Genomic DNA, 23,169 nt, shown 5'->3' on the forward strand with positions numbered 1-23,169 from the left:
GGCGGGACAGGTTTTTCTCCAGGTACTCCGGTTTTCCTTGTCATCTTTCATTCCAGCAACACTCTCCAATATCATTTCATTTCATCTGTCAGCCATTAATCATTGCCCCAGGGGAGTGTGACAGGCTTCGGCAGCCGGCACAACTACTATCCTCGCCGCTTGATGGGGGTTTCATTCATTCATTCATTCATTCATTCATTCATTCATTCATTCATTCATTCATTCATTCATTCATTCAATTCCTGACCCGATCAAATTACTGGAAACAGGCTGTGGATTTTCACTACAAGGCTCAGAAAAAACATTTCCTTTCAGTAAGAGAGAAACTTGCAGTGACACCGAGTTAAGGGAATTGAAGAAATTAAAATCTTTCTTTCTTTATTAATCTGTTTAACCTCCAAGGTTGGTTTGTACCTCGGACTCAGCGAGGGATCTCACATCTTCCCCCTCAAGGGCAGTGTCCTGGAGCGTGAGACTTTGGATCTGAGGATATAACTGGGGAGGAGGACCAGCACCTGGTATGCGGAACAGTGGCCTTGTGGGGGGGGGGGGGGGGATGTGAAGATCGGAAGGGATAGATAAGGATGAGGGAAGGAAGCGGCCGAGGCCATAAGTGAAGTACCATCCTGGCATTTGCCTGGAGGATAAGTGGGAAACCACTTCGGGGATGGCTGAGGTGGAAATCGAACCCTCCTCTACTCAGTTGGCCTCCTGAGGCTGACAAGTGAGTGAATCCCGTCCAGCCTTCATACCACTATGATATTTAAATAATTTGGAATATCATATAATAATATTGTATTTTCTATATTTTCTTTCATAATTATTATTAAAAAAAAAAAACCAAACCCCATGGCACTACAGCCCTTGAAGGGCCTTGGCCTACCAAGCGACCGCTGCTCAGCCTGAAGGCCTGCAGATTACGAGGTGTCGTGTGGTCAGCACGACGAATCCTCTCGGCCGTTATTCTTGGCTTTCTAGACCGGGGCCGCCAACTCGCAGTCAGATAGCTCCTCAATTCTAATCACGTAGGCTGAGTGGACCTCGAACCAGCCCTCAGGTCTAGGTAAAAATCCCTGACCTGGCGAACCCGGGGCCTCCGGGTAAGAGGCAGGCACGCTACCCCTACACCACGGGGCCGGCTTTCATAATTATTATACCGGTACATAATTCTTTTAAAATGTTAAAATTTGAGTGGAATGGAGTAAAATTAAATTGCCTAATTTTACGCAATCCATCATTACCACTCTGCTGACAAGATTCAACTGGCGCGAGGATACCGAGACCGACTGCAGTGCAGGCGGTTTCACTCCTTTTACTGGCTAGCGCGTGATAAAATGTGTATTTCAAAAGCTTCAACACTGAGCAATGTTTATGTAGCGCTAGCTCGCGCGGGTAGCTGCTGCTGCAGCTGGTTGTCCCGTAACTGCAGCCCTAACTAGAGCCACGGCGAGCCCTAAGAAATCTCTTGCCATGTAATAAGCAGTAATGATAGTATTTGATTCCAAATGCATATTTTCTACGAATTTTAGTTTTTACAACTTATTGCACAACCTTTGCGTTTCCTTCGCGAATGCAGGTTTAATTTGAATACTCTGATCTCTTTAGTACTTATTTACTGCTTTTCTACTAATGTATAGTTTGAATTTGCGCAATAATTACGTTTTCCGATATCACCAATTAAAACGGCGCGTATACCTAGTGAGATACTGAATAAGAAGATGCGTATTTTCTACACTAATATTACGTGTGGAAAAACTCTGATGAATTGACATGACCGGCTATCACGATTCAACTCTTGGTGTACATGCTCCGTGCGATTATCGACCTTGTTGCCTATCTAATATGGAGGGCCTGGAATAACTGACGCTGTGGGGTAAATAACTGGAGTGTTTTCTGACAACTCTAATTTTATAGTCTTCTGGCAATGTTATTTACTTTTGCTGTATGCAATGAATAAGTTCCGCATATTAGAAAATTTAATCTTTTGGTTGAAATGTACTAGAGGATATGTTTTGTGTTGACAGCCTTTGTTTGGATCACGTTCTGGAAGACTGCTCTGGCGTCGGGAAAGAGGTTAAAGAACCATTCTGTCCATATTTCGAAGAGGCTTCACCTTTCTTAAGTTAAAGAAGGTAATAATTGTCATTAATATTAGAGGTTTAATTCTACATGGAATACCAGGTAGGTCATATTAGTTTATTTATATATATTTCGTTGTACAATGCTCATATGTTAGGCGGTAACCAATAGGAGCGCTGTATTCGGTGGTTGGAATTTGATTGGTCAAATTCGAATAAGTTTTCGATTTTTTTTCACCAGCCATCTTCATTGTATGAACAAACTTCGTTCACGATTTAGCGGCTCTCTGTAGATGTGTTTGTTTGGAAGATACTAAGGGGGAATTCTAGTTTTCTTTGAAGGATTTCAGATCTAACCTGAAATGCCTGGAGTAGTAGAGGTGTGTTTTATTGTAATGGAGAAAATGATGAAGGGTTCTTATTTTATGCCGGTTTCTTTTAAATCTGTCAGAACTGTTAACGAAATATTTACGTTGTTGTCCTGCAGTTTGGTTTGCTTATGGTTTCAGGAAGCATTTCCCAAAATGAATTCTGTGGAGGCAATCCCGAATGGGATTGGGGGCGGTGATGCTCCTGTTAAGGCTGCATCCAAAAAGTTGACTGTTGAAAAGATTTATCAGAAAAAAACGCAACTGGAGCATATTTTGCTTAGACCTGATACATATATAGGTGAGTTTTAATTTTTAAAATGTGATTTTAGGCCTACTAGTGAACCTTTAGTTTGATATGTGATCGATGGTACATTTCCTGAATTGAAAACAATTGTAGGTATTTTCCAGCATTTTTGTCATGTTTATTTTTAAGATCTTGCACAATTTTATGGATGAAGACTAACGTTATCTTACCAGTGCTCAGGGGAAACATTTACTTTGACAGGTGTATTGCTTCAGTTTTTAAAGTAAATTGTTTATAGTTATGAATTTCATTGGTTCCGTATTGAAGTGGGATTACAACAAAATTAAATTCTTTTCAAGGTCCACCTATTCAATACAATGACGTTTTATTGTGATTCAATCACATGTCAAATAGTCAAATGGTACCAGTTTCGGCATCTATGTGCCATCATCAGCCTTGGGTACAAATTAAAACAAGATATACATTCCTAAAACATCTAAAACACATTTTAACACATTATAAAATAACATACAATTAATGTGGTGATACATGAAATACGATAAAATTATGATACAATTGGTATGATATAAAATTCTTAAAATTCCGGCTGTTCGTTACATAATTCAGTCTGTGTGCATCCGGGTGAATTTTTACAGTTGTATGCTGTCTATGTGAATGACATTTGTTCCTTTAGATATTAGGTGGTTCCAGAGAAGTTTACTTTGATCATGTAAGATCGCGATGTATTTAGAGATGACTTCCCACTTCAATTTGAACCTTGAGCAGCATGTGAACGTGTTGTTACACAGACGGAGCTCATGTATCACCACATTAATTGTATGTTATTTTATAATGTGTTAAAATGTGTTTTAGATGTTTTAGGAATGTATATCTTGTTTTAATTTGTACCCAAGGCTGATGATGGCACATAGATGCCGAAACTGGTACCATTTGACTATTTGACATGTGATTGAATCACAATAAAACGTCATTGTATTGAATAGGTGGACCTTGAAAAGAATTTAATTTTGTAGTAAATTGTTTGCTAAGTAAACCACTTAAGTGCGGAGATATAGCACTTCAAAATAGTTCCAGGGGCCGATGACCTCGATGTTAGGCCCCTTTAAACTACAGGCATCATCATCGGTATTAATCCAGCCCGGGGGCCACTACATTTGTAATGTTATAAGTGAGTGGAAATTAATGCAATCTTACTTGGAGAGCGTCTGAGGAGAGATGTGTTCATTGCGATGTCCAGGAACCCACCAACCCGCCCCAAGAAGTACATTTACTTTTATAACCTAATTAAGATTATTACACGCCATATTCATTTCTCAAGTAGCTTCTTGTATTCCTATTGGCCAATGTAAAGTGGCACGTGATATCCTTCCTGTGAGGGAAGTTAATCATAATGCGTTACCAACCGCAGCATCAGTCCAGCCCGGGGGCCACTCACGCTTGGCGACTGTCGTTTGTTTCCTCGCTCACGGCCTACTCGGAAAGGATGTTCTCTAGCAGTGCTCGTGCTGCCAACCTCTGTACTTAGGAACTATGCTTGCTTCACTAGCTGGTGGTGGTGATTATTAGATTCTTGCCTCTGGACGGGTTAGGATTCTTGCCATGGACAAGACCATTGGTCTGGATAGTTAGGATTCTTGCTGTGGACAAGACCATTGGTCTGGACGGTTAGAAGCCGCACAGCGGTGTTAGGCCCCTAGTTTCATGAGGAAAGACGATTGGTCTGGACGGTAGCCCGTAGACCGCCGTAATTTGTAATGTTACAAGTGAGTGGAATTAGTGAAATCTTACTTGGAGAGCGTCTAAGAGGAGAGATGTGTTCTTTGCGATGTCCAAGAACCCACCAACCCGCCCCAAAAAGTACATTTACTTATATAACCTAATTAAGATTATTACACACCATGTTCATTTCTGAAGTAGCTACTTGTATTCTTATTGGCCAATGTAAAGTGGCATGTGATCTCCTTCCCATCATGACTGTTGATGATAATCCGTTACCAACTGCAGCACAATAAAAGCGCATGCACCTGGGCGTTTAAGGGGAACGAGCTCTTAAAGAGAGATTCGGCAAGATTACCGTAGAAAAATAGTTTTCTCCTACCGAATCCCAGAACTGAGTAGCTCCCTTGCTTGAGATAATGCCACCGGTTTTCAATATTCTGAGTGCTAACTATCCAGACCAATGATCTTGTCCACGGCAAGAATCGTAACCGTCCAGACCAATCGTCTTTTCTAGATCCTATCCTAACCGTGTACTAAGCTAGGGGCCTAACACCGCTTCGCGGCTTCTAACCGCCCAGACCAATGGTCTGTCCACAGCAAGAATCCTAACCGCCCAGACCAATCGTCTTGTCTATACCCTATCCTGGCCGTATACGAAACTAGGGGCCCAAGGTTGCTTCGTGGACAGCAAGAACGGGGAACAATTCGAAGCATAGTTCCTAAGTACAGAGGTTGGCAGCACTGGGCACTGCTGCAGAACATCCTTTCCAAGAAGGCTGCGAGCGAGAAAACAAAGGACAGTCGTTACGCGTCTGTGTGAATAGCGGTCTACGGGCTGAACTAATGATATTGATTTTAGTAATCTACCCTTACTCATAGTCCCCCAGTATGGTGAACATCTTTTCCCTTGGTACTGTCATAAGCTTCCTCTAGTTCTGTGAATATAAACGCGACTGTCTATTCCTCTCGTACCATTTTTCAGTTACCTGGCGCATACTGAAAATCTGATCCTGACAGCCCCTCTGTGGTCTGAAACCATGCTGGATTTCGCCCAACTTCCTCTCAACCACTGATCACACCCTCCCTTCCAAGATGCCAGTGAATACTTTGCCTGGTATACTAATCAATGAGGTACCTTGATAGTTTTTGCAATCCTTCTTGTTCCCTTGCTTATAGATGGGGGCAATTTCTGCTTTTGTCCAATCTGAAGATACTTTACCAACACTCCATGCTAATCTTACTACTCTATGAAGCCATTTCATCCCTGCCCTCCCACTAGACCATTGCAGGTCTGATTTAGTCTATTCCTGCTGTGTTATGATAAAGGAGTTAATTTACCATCCTTTCCACTTCCTCAAGCATAATTTCCCCACCATCATTTTCCTCTTCCCCATGAGCTTGGCTGTTCACAACACCACCAGGATGATTTCCTTTTGCATTGAGAAGATGTTCAAAATATTCCCTCCACCTCTCCAGTGATTCCCTGGGATCTATTATGAGTTCACCTGAATTACTCAAAACACTGTTCATTTCCTTTCTCCCTCCCTTCCTAAGATTCTTTATTACTGCCCAGAAAGGTTTCCCTGCTGCTTGACCTAGCCTTTCCAGGTTGTTACCGAAAATTTCCCACGACTTTTTTGGATTCAACAACTATTTGTTTCGCTCTGTTTCTTTCATCTACATACAAATCCCTGTCTGCCTCGGCCCTTGTTTGGAGCCATTTCTGATAAAGCTTCTTTTTACGTTTACATGCTGCTGTCACTTCATCATTCCACTAAGATGTTCGCTTTTCCCCATCTTTACACACAGTCGTTCCTAGGCATTCTCTGGCTGTTTCTACTACAGCATCCCTGTCCTGTCGTAAAGATAGTACTCTTTTTATATCCTGAACCTGTTTACTGTCCACTATTCGGAACTTCTCACTACTTATATCCATGTACTTCTGTCTAATTTTCTCGTCCTGGAGATTTTCTACCCTTATTCATTTGCAGATTTCACTTTATCGTAGGCCTAGAGATACTTAGTTCACTACCGATCAGATAGGGGTCTGTATCATAAAAAAATCCCCAAAAGACCCATACATCCTTAACATTCCCTGAATTCGAAGTCTGTTAAGATATAGTCTATCGTGGATCTGTAGCAGTGAATAGCCTTATGCTTGAAGAATGTATTCGTAACTGCTAATCCCATACTAGCACAGAAGTCCAGCAAACGCTTCCCATTCCTATTAGTTACCAATCACCCTTTCATATCCTTCAGTTCTGTTTCCAACTCTCGCATTGAAATCACCAATTAGCACTATCCTATCCTTGCTGTTCACCTTGACTATGATGTCACTCAATGTTTCATAAAACTTGTCATTCTCATATGCTCCCTCACATGGTGAATACACTGAGACAATTCTTGTCCTAATTCCTGCAACTGCCAAATATACCCACATCTTTCGCTCGTTTACGTGCCTAACAGAAACTATGTTGCGTGCAATAGTATTCCTGATGTATATACTCTGCTCTTCCCTTTTTAACACCCATCAAGTACGCTTTATAATCTCCTATCATTCCTCATTATCTCCCCTTACCCGAATATCACTTGCTTTTAGCACATCCATTTGCATCCTCTTAGCTGACTCAGCCAATTCTATTTTCTCCCATAAGCCCCATTAATATTGATAGGTCTCCATCGAATTCCATTTAGACGCCAAGTTGTTTCCAAGGAGTTGCTGTCAGATGGGAGTGGGACTCATTACTCCCATAGGTCCGAGGCTTGCTGAAAACGTTCTGAGCTCGGTAAATTCGTGAAGCTGGATGCTACCCTACTTACACATAGTCCAAGTGCGGTTCTCTCCTCTAAAGGGTTAGGGACCTCCAGTGGATTGTATAGTCCTAGCTGCCTGAGCACAAGGAGGGCCATGACTCAGAATGTCACCGATACCTACTCCCATTTCGTAGCAACTGGTATCTCAGGACCACATACTAGGCCACTCAGCCGTTGCCCATGGTTCCCGAACTAGAACGTGACCACAGTAACCCACACCATGAACCACTTGAAAGATAATTTATTGCTTAATAATAATTTTGAACTTTATAGTTGTATTTAAAGTTGGAGAAAAGTGTGTTTATTAATGCCTTTTATCATTATTTTAAAGAATTTTTAGAAGGTCTGAATGAAACCTTAATGATAAAACTTTTTTAAAACGATCTTATTGATATTAAACCCATTATTTAAATTTTAGAATTTCATTTTTAAGTCCATATTGAACCGAGAATAATAGATAAGTAAAATTTAAAAAAAAACCACCTTTCCAGTAATTTTGAATTAAACTAAAGTTATGTTTACTCGGAACTGGTTTCGAAGGTGGTGAGCGTCATCTTCAGCCAAATATGAAATCCTGTAATCATAAATAAACAAAGCCTATCATCATTATATCGGGTGTTAGAAAAGGAAGGACAGAGTATGGGGTAGGGCTGTTTATCAGGAATACCATTGCACGCACCATAGTTATAGTTAGGCACGTAAATGAGCGAATGATGTGGGTAGATTTGTCAGTTGAAGGAATTAGGACGAGAATTGTCCCAGTTTATTCACCATGTGAGGGTGCAGATGAGGATGAAGTTGACAAGTTTTATGAAGCATTGAGTGACATCGTGATCAGGGTCAACAGCAAGGATAGGATAGTGCTAATGGGCGATTTCAATGCGAGAGTTGGAAATAGAACTGAAGGATACGAAAGGGTGATTGGTAAATGTGGCGAAGATATGGAAGCTAATGGGAATGGGAAGTGTTTGCTGGACTTCTGTGTTATTATGGGTTTAGTTGTTACGAATACATTCTTCAAGCATAAGGCTATTCACCGCTACAAATGGGAGGCCAGGGGTACCAGATCCATAATAGACTATACCTTAAAAGACTTCGAATTCAGGAAATCTGTTAGGAATATAAGAGTTTTCCGCGGATTTTTCGATGATGCTGACCACTATCTGATCTGTAGTGAACTATCTCGAGGCCGAGGGTAGAGAAAGTGAAATCTGCCTGCAAACGAATAAGGGTAGAAAATCTCCAGGACGAGGAAATTAGAAGTACATGGATATGACTAGTGAGAAGTTTCGAACAGTAGACAGTAAGCAGGTTCAGGATATAGAAAGTGAATGGGTGGCATACAGGGATGCTGTAATGGAAACAGCAAGGGAATGCCTAGGAACAATTCAACTGTGTGTAAAGATGGGAAAAGGCGAACATCTTGGTGAAATGATGAAGTGAGAACAGCCTGTAAACGTAAAAAGAAGGCTTATCAGAAATGCCTCTAAACAAGGGCCGAGGCAGACAGGGATTTGTACGTATATGAAAGAAACAGAGCGAAACAAATACAGTAGTTGTTGAATCCAAAAAGATGTGGGAAGATTTTGGTTATAACCTGGAAAGGCTAGGTCAAGCAACAGGGAAACCTTTCTGGACAGTAATAAAGAATCTTAGGAAGGGAGGGAAAAAGGAAATGAACAGTGTTTTGAGTAATTCAGGTGAACTCATAATAGATTTCAGGGAATCACTGGAGAGGTGGGGGAATACAGCAAAACCTTGTTAATTCGAAGTCGTTGGGACTAAAAAATCGGACTTCGAATTACGTGATTTCGAATTAACCGCCAATTCGCAATTTAGAAGTACCAACCCTTGCAGCGTTACAAAATATTCTATAGCCCGTTACTGCATGCAGTTAACCTTGATTCACAGTTTATACCCTTCAAATGCCATGAAAAAGGAACTATTCCCAAAATGTATCCAAGAAGGAGCATTTACAGTATTCAAGTAATGCACTTGAATATCTCGCTGGCAAACATAACCTCACGCAACGAAAGAAAGAAAGAAAGAAAAAAAAAACACGATTCAAAGACGAGGAGAAATCTATGCTGGCTCCCATGTGCTGGTGCTTTATTAATCGGATTACTATACTTTATGCATTTTAGATGCCTTATATTTACAAAGGAAGTACCCGATGCCCTTAAAATCGAACTTTTCTATTGACTATCCTTGTACGATTTCCCGCCATGGTACTTCTCTCGTACTTCAGAAATGTAAACACTTGCCGCGTCACAAAGTATTCTAAGACCCATTAGTACATGCAATCACCTCGATTCACAGTTTAAACCTTTCAAATGCCATGGAAAAAACTATTTCCGAAATGTATCCAACAAGGTACATTTACAGTGTTCAAATAATGCACTTAGATGAATCACTAACAAACATAACCTCATGCAACGAAAGGAAAAAAATCACACACAATTCAAAGACGAGGAGAAATTATGCCGGTCCCCCTGTGCAAATGCATTATTTTTTGGATTTCTGTACTGTTTGCATTTTTATATGCTTTGTACTGGTATGGAAACTGCCAGACACCCTTAAAACATTGTGGTTTATCGAACTTTCCTATGACGAGGGGATAAAGTTTCTTGCTTCCATCCCATGTGCATTGCAATGTACTACTACGACCCATTTAAAACCATATGACCGTTTGGGCTTGCATTAAAATAAAGCAGTGCAGTTTCACCAGCAATGACAATATTGTTCGGTGCCTACGAATTTATTATCTTAGCTACGCTTTTTCGTCAACTGTCGGCATCGCCAGTTTTTGCGGATTCTGTTTTTCCGTACACTGCCTATTGCGTGATATTACGGCGTTCCTTAAAAGGTTGAATACAAAAGAATTCTGATTTCATTCAATTTAGCAATCATGAAGCGCACTGTAGACCCATTGAAGTGAGTGTAAGTGCGGAAAGCTATCCTTCCACGTTCCGGAATGCGCGTTCTATTATGACGCGGAGCGGATCAATTTCGAGTAGAAATTACTCTGTAACATACTATTGTTTTAAAATGTAAAGGCAGTTTCGAATTAAAAGTCTGAATTTCGGTAATGGGGCCGACATTGTACTTCGAATTAGGAATTATCCGTATTTCGAATTAAACAATTTAAATAACATGCAAAACTGTATCTCATGTTTCCGGGAATGAGAGCTTTTTCGAATTAGGCGGGATTTTGAATTAACAGATTTTGAATTATTGAGGTTCTACTGTATTTTGAACATCTTCTCGATGTAAAAGGAAATCGTCCTGGTGGTGTTGCGAACAGTCTAGCTCATGGGGAGGAAGAAAATGATGTTGGTGAACTTAATTCTTGAGTAAGTGGAAAGGATAGTAAATAAACTCCATTATCATAAGGCAGCAGGAATAGATGAAATTAGACCTGGAATGGTGAAGTATAGTGGGAAGGCAGGGATGAAATGGCTTCATAGAGTAGTAAAATTAGTGTGGAGTGTTGGTAAGGTACCTGGAGATTGGACAAAAGCAGTAATTGCACCTATCTATAAGCAAGGGAACAGGAAGGATAGCAACAACTATCGAGGTATCTCATTGATTAGTATACCAGGCAAAGTATTCACTGGCATCTTGGCAGGGTGCGATCAGTCGTTGAGAGGAAGTTGTATGAAAACCAGTGTCGTTTCAGACCACAGGGTCTGTCAGGATCTGATTTTCAGTATGCTCCAGGTAATTGAAAAATGCTATGAGAGGAATAGGCAGTTGTGTTTGTTTCGTAGATCTAGAAAAAGCATATGACAGGGTACCGAGGGAAAAGATGTTCGCCATGATGGGGGGCTATGGAATTAAAGGTAGATTATTAAAATCAATCAAAGGCATTTGGGCTTGAGTGAGAATTGATGGTAGAATGCGTTCTTGGTTCGGGGTACTTACGGGGGTTAGACAAGGCTGTAAACTTTCACCTTTGCTGTTCGTAGTTTACATGGATCATCTGCTGAAAGGTATAAAATGGCAGGGAGGGATTCAGTTAGGTGGAAATGTAGTAAGCAGTCTGGCCTATGCTGATGACTTGGTGTTAATGGAAGATTGTGCCGAAAACCTGCAGTCTAATATCTTGGAACTTGAAAATAGGTGCAATGAGTATGGTATGAAAATTAGCCTTTTGAAGACTAAATTGATGTCGGTAGGTAAGAAATTTAACAGAATTGAATGTCAGATTGGTGATACAAAGCTGGAACAGGTTGATAATTTCAAGTATTTAGGTTGTGTGTTCTCCCAGAATGGTAATATAGTGAGATTGAATCAAGGCGTAGTAAAGCCTTGCATTGAGCTCGCAGTTGCGATCAACAGTATTTTGTAAGAAGGAAGTCAGCCCCCAGACGATACTATCTTTACGGGAGCAAAAGCTGGGTGGATTCAGGGTATCTTATTCATAAGGTAGAAGTCAGATATGACAGTAGCGAGAATGATTGCTGGTACAAACAGGTGGGAACAATGGCAGGAGGTTACTTGGAGTGAAGAGATATAGGCTAATTTAGGAATGAACTCGATGGATGAAGCTGCACGCATAAACAGGCTTCGGTGGTGGAGTCGTGTGAGGCGAATGGAGGAGGATAGGTTACCTGGGAGAATAATGGACTCTGTTATGGAGGGTAAGAGAAGTAGAGGTAAATCAAGAAGACGGTGGTTAGACTCACTTTCTAATGTTTTAAAGGTAAGGGGAATAGAACTAAATGAAGCCACAGCACTAGTTGCAAATAGAGTATTGTGGCGACTTTTAGTAAATTCACAGAGGCTTGCAGACTGAACGCTGAAAGGCATAACATTCTATAATGATCTATGTATGTATGTATGTACGTATGTATATCAATGCACATATGTGACTTATGATGCCCCTGAAAGTATCTGGAGAAAACTTCAAATAATCACAATTTCAAAATCTTGAGGTCAGGTTTAGAACGACACTTAACACAACAAAAATTTCTCACTCAAGTTAGAATTTTGAAAGTATTGAGTTCGAGTAAGAACCGTAAGATTCTCAAATAAATAAAAAGTCTTGTCATAAGTGAAATGTTAGACAAATTTTAAAGTTCAAAACATCTTTTTTCTGTATTTTAAGGAGATTAACATACAATAGAGGAAAGCGTAATTGATCCACCTTTTTTTCAATACAAAGTATGTTGTTAATACAATCACAACATTTTTATTTAGAACCTGTTTCAATGTCTTTGGACATCATCATCAGCCGTAATAGTTCATATGAACAAAGATATAAAAGATATAATACATATTTTAGACCCTTAATAATAAATAACATTAATTGGATGAAGTAAAAAGTGTCAGTGCTTAAAGGTCATTCTTACAATATTTACAAGTTACGAACTTGTTGGTCAGATTACAAAATGAAAGTGAAAATATCAACAAATGTTTAAAAAATCTTGATCACTTTGTAATGGTTAAAAAGTCTTGAGCGTGGCGTTGCTAAACACTGGGCGAAAGTTGAACATTGACATCTAAAAACTGATGTAGAATGTAGTTCTTCCGCAGAACATTGATGGTAAGATAAAATATGTAAGTTTGATAGTGGCTTGTAATATCAGATCATAGGAAGAAACAGTAAGTTACGAGGTACTTAAACAAGTGGATCTTGCTGCAGGCACTGACAGAATAGTAGTTATATGGCCAGAAAGTTCTCAATTCAATGTGGAGCCTAAAGTATGAAAAAAAACGAGTTGAGTTAAAATGAAATAATGGAAAAAGGGCAAGGAATTATACAAAGGTCGAACCACACATAGTTTCTCTGTAAATATGACAGTCCCAATTAGAACGACACTTTAACGTAATTATTTAACTCAAGATGGAGTGTTGAAAGTCCTGAGTACTACTTAGAGTAGGAAGATTCACAATTTAAATAAAAGGTCTTGTCACAATTGATCAGAAGTACAAAGGATGAAACATGTATAAAGTTCCTTTATAAACATTAAAATTATTCTTAGAAAACAAACGGTCACCAGTCATCTGTTTTAAATGAGAACAGGGAATCATAAATAAACATATAATTATATCAATGCACATATAAGCACTCTTAATGGTGCCCCTAAAAGTATCTGGAGAAAACTTCAAATAATTACAATTTCAAAATTTGAAGTCACGATTAGAGGTGAGTGACAAGTTTCTATGGAAACTGTACTACAGCTGTGGACAGTTTCCTTTAATTTGAATATTGAAATCTATTTAAAAGGGTGGAAGTTGTAATATTAATAAGAACTTCAAGGGAATTTTTCTCAGTTCATTGTGGGGTCGACGGAGTAAAAAGAAGAACAAAGAAAAGTCATTCATAAAGAAACAGGGGGAAGTAAAAGTTGAAAATAAAATTAAGTAAATTGTCTGGTTGAAAACGAAAGAGATGGTAGGGGGACAAGAGGAGGTGAAACAAGTAAGAGAGAGAAGGGAACTATGGAGGGTAGAGCAAAGGATATGCGTAACATAAGAAAGTGTTATGCACAATATGAAAGATAGAGCTGCAGTTACGAGTTTTATTAGTAAGAAGTAAAATAAAATCAAACAAAATTTTTGGGTTTCGGAGATGTCATTTAAATTTAGGCCTGCATAAAAATATTGGTCCAATTGAATGTAAACAATTTTCCGTAGCATCAAGCAAGGGACCTTTGTTTAGGACCTCCAATATCTCAATATCTTGATCATATTCAGTAAATGTGTGATTAGAATCCTTATGTTGGCCTACTGCAGAAAACCTGTTATATTTTATTGCATTAATGTGTTTTACGCACATGATTTTGAAGCAACGACATGTTTGACCTCCATATGAGCAAGAACAGTCATTACAGCAAAACCTATAGACTCATGATTTTGAGAAAGTGTTGGCCTTATTAATAGAGAAGGGGTTGTGCAAAATATCAACATTTCTGTTAGTACAAAAGGAAATTTTAAAATTGTGTTTTTTTGAAAATACTTTTGACTTAATATACACTGACTTAGCAAATGTCATAGGATAGTCACCTAATAGAGTGTGGGGCCTCCTCTGGCCCTGCGAACTGCAGTGAGACGCCATGGAAGTGAGTCGACAAGTCCCTGGTAGTTCTCTGGACGCAGCTGACACCAGATCGTTTGCAGAGCGGCTGCCAATGCTGGTCTGTTCATGGGTGCAGGATCCATGGCACGGAGCCTGCGTTCCAGGACATCCCAGATATGCTCGATAGGGTTCATATCGGGGCTCCTGGGTGGCCATGGCAATCGTTGGACCTCCGCTGCATGTTCCTGGAACCATTCCTGGGCGACGTGGGAGCGATGTGGCGGCGCGTTATCCTGAAACACCACAGGACCGTCTGGGCGCTGAAAGGCCAAAAATGGGTGGAGATGGTCTCCAAGCAGCTCAACATACCGCGTACCATTCAAAGTCTCTTCCAGAACAACTAGGGGGCCCATTCCATACCAGGAAAATGCACCCCAGACCATAACAGAGACACCAGCGCCTTGGACCACATCTTCGAGGCAGGCGGGATCCATCGCTTCATGTGGTCTGCGCCATACACGGTGCCTCCCATCGGCATGGTGCAGTTGAAATCGTGATTCGTCCGACCATATCACGTTACGCCATTGTTCCAGTGTCCATCCCTGGTGACTGGTTACAAGTGCGCGTCGTGTGCCTGATGACGTTGGGTTAACAGTGGCACCGGTGTGCGGCGCCGGCTCCCATACCCCAGAGAACCCATGTTCCTACGGATTGTCCACTGGGAGACGTGTCTAGCACAGCCTGTGTTGAATTGAGCCGTGATTTGTTGCACTGTTGCCCGTCAGTCACTATTGACAATTCGTGTCAGATGTCGCTGGTCACGGTCATCGAGGGTGGCTGGACGGCCAGTTGTTCGTCTGTTATTAACGGTGACACCCGCATTCAACCATTCACGATACACCCTGGACAGGGTTGATCGTGTGAAACTGAATTCCCGCACCACTTCCGAAATTGCAGTTCCCATCCATCAGGCAAGGACCACCATACCCCGTTCGAACGGTGTCAGCTCACGACGACGTTCCATGTTACACCTGTCACATGCACAGCCACTGCTCACACGGTCTCCTATACAACTGCCGCCGGCACAGGGGGTGTGTAGTGCGCCGACAACACACCTGCACATCAGTGCTCCGCTATCCCATGACATTTGCTCAGTCAGTGTACATCTTTGTTAAAAAGTAAATGTTGAAAACGTAACAGGATTTGGTTTGTATCTTGATAAGGTGGTTTTAAGATGATACCTAAATTTGTTAATAATTATTTCAATAAAGGCCTCTTTGAAGCCATTAGCTTTAACTATAGAACGGATGATTTTTAATTCTCTATTCAAATCAGTTTTGGACATGGGAATCTGGCCAGACTATAATATGTGGCGCTCTTGTGCGTTTGAGGGTGACATGAGTGATATCTAATGGTAGTAGCCATTTGAGTTGGTTTTCTGTAAATGCTGTAAGTAAAAGAGGAGGGATGTCTATTAATTGTTAAATCCAGAAAATTGATTGATCTAGTAGTTTCAGATTCCAGGGTGAATTTGATGCGCTGATCTATGCTGTTAAGGTTTTTTTTAGGGTAGAATGTGTGTCAATAGAACGTTCACCTAGGATTACAAATGTGTCATCCATATACCTGGCCCAGGACTGAATATTAGCAAATTTAACATCCTTATCAATAACGGAATGCTCTAGATAATCAAGGTAAATCTCAGCTAAAATTCCCGAGGTCGGTGACCCCGTCGCCAAACCATCTTGTTTGTAAACAACATTGTCGAATGTGAAGTAATTATTATTAATTAAAACAAGATGGTTGTAAAGTCTCGAATTTCCAGTTTGCTAAGCTGACTGGCAAGTAAATTTCTTTCGATAATTGGGAAAAGTAGGCTAGTATTGATACTCAGGTACATGTTAACAATATCGAAGGAATGCATAGAATGAAATGACTGAAGATTAAAGTTATCTAACTTTTTGATTATTTCTATGGTATTGTTGATTGTATTATTTGAAGAAAACTTATGTTTTTTAAGAAACTGTTGAATAAATCAGTGGTAGAGTCCATTAGACATTCCATGTCTTACGATGTTGGCATGTGAAAGATCTTTGGTTGTACATTTGGTGCAGGGGGGTGAAACTCTAATAGGGCTTTTGGTTCCAATCTGTAGCTAGCTTCAAGTAGTTTCAGTCTCTTTTTCTAGATGGCGCTGGAGGTCATTCATAACGTGTAAATAGTTATATAAACGTTCTGTAGATGGCACGCAAGTAAGCATGAAATGAGCGTTGTTTATAATTAAAGGCAGTTTGTCTCGAAGTGAAGTATTTCAAGTCTAACCTCAAGCAGTGGGCACTTCTCACAAATTAATTGGTCATAAAACGTCAAGCATTGTGGAGATATTGCTGAATTGCATCGAATTCGACTTTACCCAATCGATTAACCTTGTTCGAACTTATATCGATTTTAATCGATAGTTCCCATGTTGCCACAGTATTTGTGTTGTTTGAATTCCAAGTGCTCATGTGCTTGTGATGTAAATCTTAGTTCCTTGTGCTTGTTTATTTGAAATATATCTTCGCCAGTCCTCCTGAAATCCTGTATTTCCTGTTTGAGTACACATCAGGGGCTGAAAGCTGAATGGTTTTATTAATGTAGTTCTATATATTTCCTGTCTCAGTGCATTTAATTGTTATTTTTATTTTCATGTGGTACTTGGATATTGATGTGATACCCCATTGTCTTGCATATGGTGTGCTCTGTTGTCTTGCTTTCGAAGGGATTCCTTATTTGTTATAATATCAGCTTTGTGTTAATGTGTCAATCATTCATTTGAAGTTAAAGCTGCTTTGAGGTGTGTGGTTATGTTCTCAGTAACATAGTATGCCATACGAACTAGGGGTATCAGATCATTATTTACAACGTAGTAAGTACTTGGAAATAAAAATATATGAATTACAATGTATTGGGCATGGAAGTAGTAGAACTGCATTATTATCTCCGTTTGGTGGGGTGGGACGGCGAGGGGCAGGGAAAGGAGGGGGGAGGAGCCATAAGCATACCCGGATGTGCGTCACTGCGCCGGATGTTAATTCTCCGCGCTATCTGTTGATAGTAATACTAAGGTATTGCACCAGAATGTACACTGTGGCGCCATCTCGGAAAAGAGACTAAAACTACTAGCGCCAAGTGGCTTGGAACCAAAATTTATCATTGAGTTTCATCTCTATTCTATTCTATCCTCTTTGATTTGGTGCTTACCCCACAAAATTCATTAAATCTCAGCCATAGACGGCCAAGAGAGTTTCGGGTTACTCAGTCTGCCATCTAGTGGGCCTAGAGTAAAACGAAATGTCAAAATTGACGGGCAGACAGCCAGATGGTGTCAAATTGAAATGTCTGCACACGGTAGATGGGGTCATAAGATTATTATGATAATGAAGTTTTGTCGAAGTAAATATTATTTTGCATTAAGCATTTGAAGAATTTTCATTGTAAATTTGGTTCAGTAGGTAAAAGGACATGTCCAACCTCTTTGGTTACAGGTCATGGGAACCATTATTTGTAAGCTCGGTAAAAGTCTAATAGTTAGCCCTGTCTGCTGACCTGGGGCCTGTTCCACGAACGAATTTTGCAACTTTTCAACTCTGCACATTGCACTTTTCAATTCTTGCAAAGTGCAAAGTCTTTCTGTTCCACCATGATCTAGGTTTTACTTTTCAATTTCTTTGCAAAGTGGAAAGTCTTTGCAAATGAGATGATCCTCTCAAGTTTATTGCATGGGCAAACTGGATAATACTCCATTATTTGAATGTTTTATTTTTTGCGGCGAACTTGACAGTATAATTGTGGTAGCGGTAGTTTTAAAGTTTTGATCATGGGAAAGAAAGATGATTATAAGAAGCTGGCTGTGTTTGAAGTTGTCAAGGAGAAAAGGGACATCTTTTTTGGCAACTCAAAAATCACCTCACAAATGATGACATACATCAATATTAACAAGAATATCGTCAACACATCCACACACAGAAGGAAATTCATCCTTCATTAGAAATTCCGTTGCTATATTATGTGGATTTTCAGGCCAGCGTACTATGTTGGGATATAACACATGTGCTATAACATCTACAACGTTGGTAACAGTTCTGCAAATAATTGATGTCCCATACATTGCTGCTACACCGTGCAGCTGGGCACCATTTCCTGACCAATGTAAGCATATAAGAATTTGTTCTTTTTTGGAAAGGGATTGTCTTCTTTTTGTTGCATGTTGCTCATTTCAAGAATATAGTCAGCCTGTGTTGGGGTGAAATGAAAACACTTGTGAAATTCCATTGAAGTAAAGTTTTGAAAATTAATCCTGTCTTTGTATGTTCTCTTGTTGGATTCTTTATCACTGTCCTCACTTGATAACAAAAGTTCTCTCGTCTTCAGATGTTTATATCACTAAACCAAATTCTACGCAGAGAAACTAGCGTACATACTTGTTAATTAACAGAAGAAAAGGGAATCATCTCTTTGCAAGATTTATGAAAACTTTTCACTTCATTCTTTGCACTTTGCATTTCTTTACCAATGGAGGAACATAACAGGCTTGAAAAATGAAAAGATTCCTAACTTTTAACTTTTTACTTTGCAAGCTAAATCTGAAAGGTGGTGGTGGAACAAAATCTGAACTGAAATGTGCTAAGTGAAACGTTGTAAAGTTTGTTTGTGGAACAGGCCCCTGGTACACTTCCAGCTGAGGCATGTCGCATCCCTGTGGTTCAGATTTTACCTGAAACAGGACGACGTGATACCATTCGTGTAAAGCTGAAAGTTTGTTTGCTGGTACTAATCTCTGTTGTCGGCTTACTGACTGTAGGGCCATGTGCCCCTCCAGAAGTGCAATTTCAACCTCCTGATAAAAAATGAAACCATGTCCTTCCTGGGTGAATCACTCACCTTCACCACCTTGACTGGGCAGCTTCCAAAGCTGAAATATGATCAGTGTAAATAGAACTGAGAGCATCACTGATTAAAACTCTGCTGGTCGCAAAAACCTCGTGAGCTCCCGGTCAACACTGAGTGCTGACTAATGACATACAAAGGTTTCCTGTAGCCCAGGGCCACTCATGTCAACTGGGAGGAGCTTTCTCATTAAGAGGTCCCTTTGGATGGCAGCACTTTCAATTGAAAGCCCTGTATATGATTTTTTTTTTTCAAATGTACCTCTTGAAAATCATTCTTGGATGCTGTTTCAGATGTATGACTTGTAATGTTGCATGCCTTGTGGAACATTCCAGATATTTACAAGAAATCTGGCAAAATATGGGATTACTTTTTGAGTAGTTACCTGCTTCAAGATTCCTGCAGACTTCTTGTAACTTTTGTTTGTCTTCACAGGATCGGTGGAGCCAGTCACTGAGACGATGTGGGTCTATGACGAGGTAGAAGAAATGATGGTTCAGCGGGAAATTACTTTTGTTCCTGGTTTGTATAAAATATATGATGAAATCCTTGTGAATGCAGCAGATAATAAGCAACGTGATGAGAAGATGGACTGCATCAAGATAGAAATTGATCCGTGAGTGTTGGTTTGGTAATTGAACTGAGTGTATGAGTCAATTATGCTGCTGTTCTCAAATTTGATTTATCAACAGAGATTTATTTTGTGTCTGTTATTTGTGGGGATACGTTGCTAGGAAGTAGGCTCTACTTTTATGAAGAATAGTTCTTTTCTTCATGGGGCCTCTAAATATTAGTTCCTAATTAGCGTCGACCTCTAAGATCTTTTGCTACAATTTTTTTCCTTCATTCCCACTTAGATATACCTGCTCCTTTCTCAAAGCTGCAGGTTGTTCTTATTGGGTTGTCTTGGATTTTTTCTCTCTTCACCTGGTAGTTCTAAAGTGGAGAGTCTGATTCTACCCAGCGCCTCACATTCGAAAAGTATGTGTTCAGCTGATTCCTCTGGTTCATTGCATTTTCTACATATATTGTCTCTTATTGCTCCAGTTCTGTGTAGGTGTTTTTTTCAGATGGCAGTGTCCTGTCAACAGTCCTACTACCCATCTAATATTTTCTCTGCTTAGTTTCAACAGTTCTTTAGTATGCTTCTTGTTTGGTCTTTTCATCAGTTTCTTATCAAGCCTGCATCCTGGAGCATTTTTTCAGTTCTCCATTTGTTTCTTTTGTACCCATTTTCCTATGTAGTGTCGAGCTTGTCCATAGGCAATCCCGCATACAGGTTCTGGGCCTACAAAATGTTTGTGCCCCTTTCCTGGCCAGTTTATCTGCCTTTTCATTTTCTTCTATACCTGCATGCCCTCGTACCCATTTTATTATGACAATGTTGTACTTTGAGAGCTTCAGGAGAAGTGAATGGCAATACCAGACAATTCTGGATATTATCCTTAATGGCCACTTGGCTGTCCGTAAAAATGAAAATGTTCTTATTCCTATAGTTCATTTTCAGATTTTCTTCAAGACATGTTGTGATAGCTATCACTTCCGCTTGAAAGACTGTAGTGTGTTTGCCCAGGCTCATCTGGATTGATCTCTCAGGTCTTCCCCCGTTGATCCCTCCTCCTGTGCCATCCACAATCTTTGAGACATCAGTCCACCACACTATATCTTATTTCTCAGTATTCTATGTGTTGACATCCCAGTACCTTTTTTTTTATTATCTGGGTCTCAAATGGTTTTTCAAAGTTGTACTTCGGTATCATATGATCAGAAGCCATGTTTAGAACTTCCTCTGTTATTACTCTGTTAACTTTACAGTGTCGTAGATTGGGTCTTTGTGCATTCCAGCACTGTGATTGTGCCAATCTATATGAACTCATTCTAGCCTGTCCTTTAAAGAAATTGCATAGTGATGGGAGGTCTAGTAAAGTATTCAAGGCTTCTGTCGGCGTAGTAGTTCTCATAGCCCCAGTTATGGCTATGCATGCCATTCTCTGTAGGCTATCCAATCTACTGCTGACTTTTACTTGACTTTCTGCCACCAGATAATTGCAGCATAGGCCATCAACGGTCTAATGATCGTTGTGTATATCCACATTACCATTGATGGTCTTAGGCCCCCATGTCTTCCTGATGACTCTTTTACATGCATACAGCAGGTTCTTGGCCTGGGTTATGTCCCTTTCTATATGTGGATTCCAGGTTAGATTTCTATCTAACACTACACCTAGGTGCAGTGCCTGTTCTTCCATATATGAGGGTCAAGTCATAAGTCATGGCAACTATTTTTTTCTCACGAACAGGAGACAACATGGAAAATCAGAGCTATTCATTTGGAAATATAGGACATGTACTTATGCATAGTGCCTGAAGACAAATTCTGACTTCGGGAGATTCTCGTAGGAAAGTGACAGAACACAGGCCATTGGTAAACATTGTTTTATTATGGTATAGACAGCAAATACACAAGATTACGTACAAAGGACAGGTATCCACTGGTTACAGACGTTCGAAATAGTCACCCAAGGTTTCCACTGTGTGTTGCCAGGCGCTGAATACCATTCGCTGCATGTGTATCGCTGACGTGCGACACCGCTCTCAGAAATGCTGTTACGATGTCCTCTTTGTTAGCAAACCGTTGTCCACGTAATGGCTTCTTGACTTTGGGGATTAGACCATAGTCACATGGACTATTTTGATATACGATTGTTGCTCCTGCTTGTTGACTTCCATTTTGTGACGCTGTCACTCACACATTGAACTTGGGGGCATGCTTAGACCCCACTGTTGTTTACATTCGCCATCTAGTTGCATCATACGCAAGTATATACCATATGTTTCCGAATGCATATCTTAGATTTTCCGTGTTGTCTCCTGTTCGCGAGAAAAAAAAATAGTTGCCGTGACTTATGACTTGACCTCCATTTGTTTCTTTTGTACCCATTTTCCTATGTAGTGTCGAGCTTGTCCATAGGCAATCCCGCATACAGGTTCTGGGCCTACAAAATGTTTCTGCCCCTTTCCTGGCCAGTTTATCTGCCTTTTCATTTCCTTCTATACCTGCATGCCATAGCTATCACAACATGTCTTGAAGAAAATCTGAAAATGAACTATAGGAATAAGAACATTTTCATTTTTACGGACAGCCAAGTGGCCATTAAGGATAATATCCAGAATTGTCTGGTATTGCCATTCACTTCTCCTGAAGCTCTCAAAGTACAACATTGTCATAATAAAATGGGTACGAGGAAAGTGACATGCTATTAGTATCTCCAGCGTGTCCCTCCCCGCCTGAGTAAATGACCCATCTGGTTTCTCCAGTGTCCCCACTTGATTTATATGGGTTGCTTTCAGAACCTTCTGGAGCATTGGTGTTTCTGTGTGTGATTCCACTTTCTCACAGAACAGTCTCCAAAATTTTCGTTTTGCTTTCCGTAACTGTAGGTTATACTCAGTGAGTTTCCTTGCGATATACGTCCCACATACCATTTCAAGATGATATTCTACACATCCTAACCCCTTTTTTCATTTTGGCTGGTTTGTTGTTCCACCACTTTACTTTCTTGGTGTTTTTTTTTGAGAGGACAGTTGTCATGGAAAGAGTGTATAATGGCCTCTTCTAATAGTTCCACTGCCTCATCCAATTCTTTCTGTCCTCTCACGATAGTTAGAATTTTTTTTGTACAGCCTTCCCTATAATTTTGCTGTATCTATCCCAGTTTTTTTTGGGTCTCTGTACATCTCAATCCCACATAGTCTTGCGTCTGTTGCATATTGGATGTGCTGGTGGTCTGCCAATGATGGTTCCTCCTGCACCTTCCAGTCTTTCATAAAGTTTGCAATATGCATAGTGCTTAGTGTAATGTCTATTACCTCCCTACGATTTTTATTTATAAATGTGGGCTTCTTTTGTAGGTTTAGCATCGTCAACTCGGTTCCAATAGCCTCTGGCATTGCAGTTTGCGGCATCTC

At 40.2% G+C, this 23,169-nt stretch overlaps 1 protein-coding gene across 3 annotated transcripts in view; it reads left to right on the forward strand.

Annotated features, from left to right (window-relative positions):
* Window positions 1-1,835: 1,835 nt before the first annotated feature.
* Top2 (topoisomerase 2) overlaps window positions 1,836-23,169 on the forward strand; it is a 326,551-nt gene continuing 305,217 nt past the window's right edge. For 2 of the 3 annotated variants that reach the window (XM_067136110.2, XM_068225185.1), the window contains exons 1-3: window positions 2,335-2,458; window positions 2,588-2,747; window positions 19,636-19,816. In XM_067136110.2, coding sequence (XP_066992211.2) covers window positions 2,441-2,458; window positions 2,588-2,747; window positions 19,636-19,816 — 359 coding nt within the window. In that variant the 5' untranslated portion in view covers window positions 2,335-2,440. Of the gene's footprint in view, window positions 1,874-2,024; window positions 2,133-2,334; window positions 2,459-2,587; window positions 2,748-19,635; window positions 19,817-23,169 lie in introns of those variants that run through there. The other variant, XM_067136112.2, reaches the window with a different exon arrangement.

The sequence above is a fragment of the Anabrus simplex genome, chromosome 1, assembly GCF_040414725.1.
Source record: "Anabrus simplex isolate iqAnaSimp1 chromosome 1, ASM4041472v1, whole genome shotgun sequence".
NCBI classification, from domain to species: Eukaryota; Metazoa; Arthropoda; class Insecta; order Orthoptera; family Tettigoniidae; genus Anabrus; species Anabrus simplex.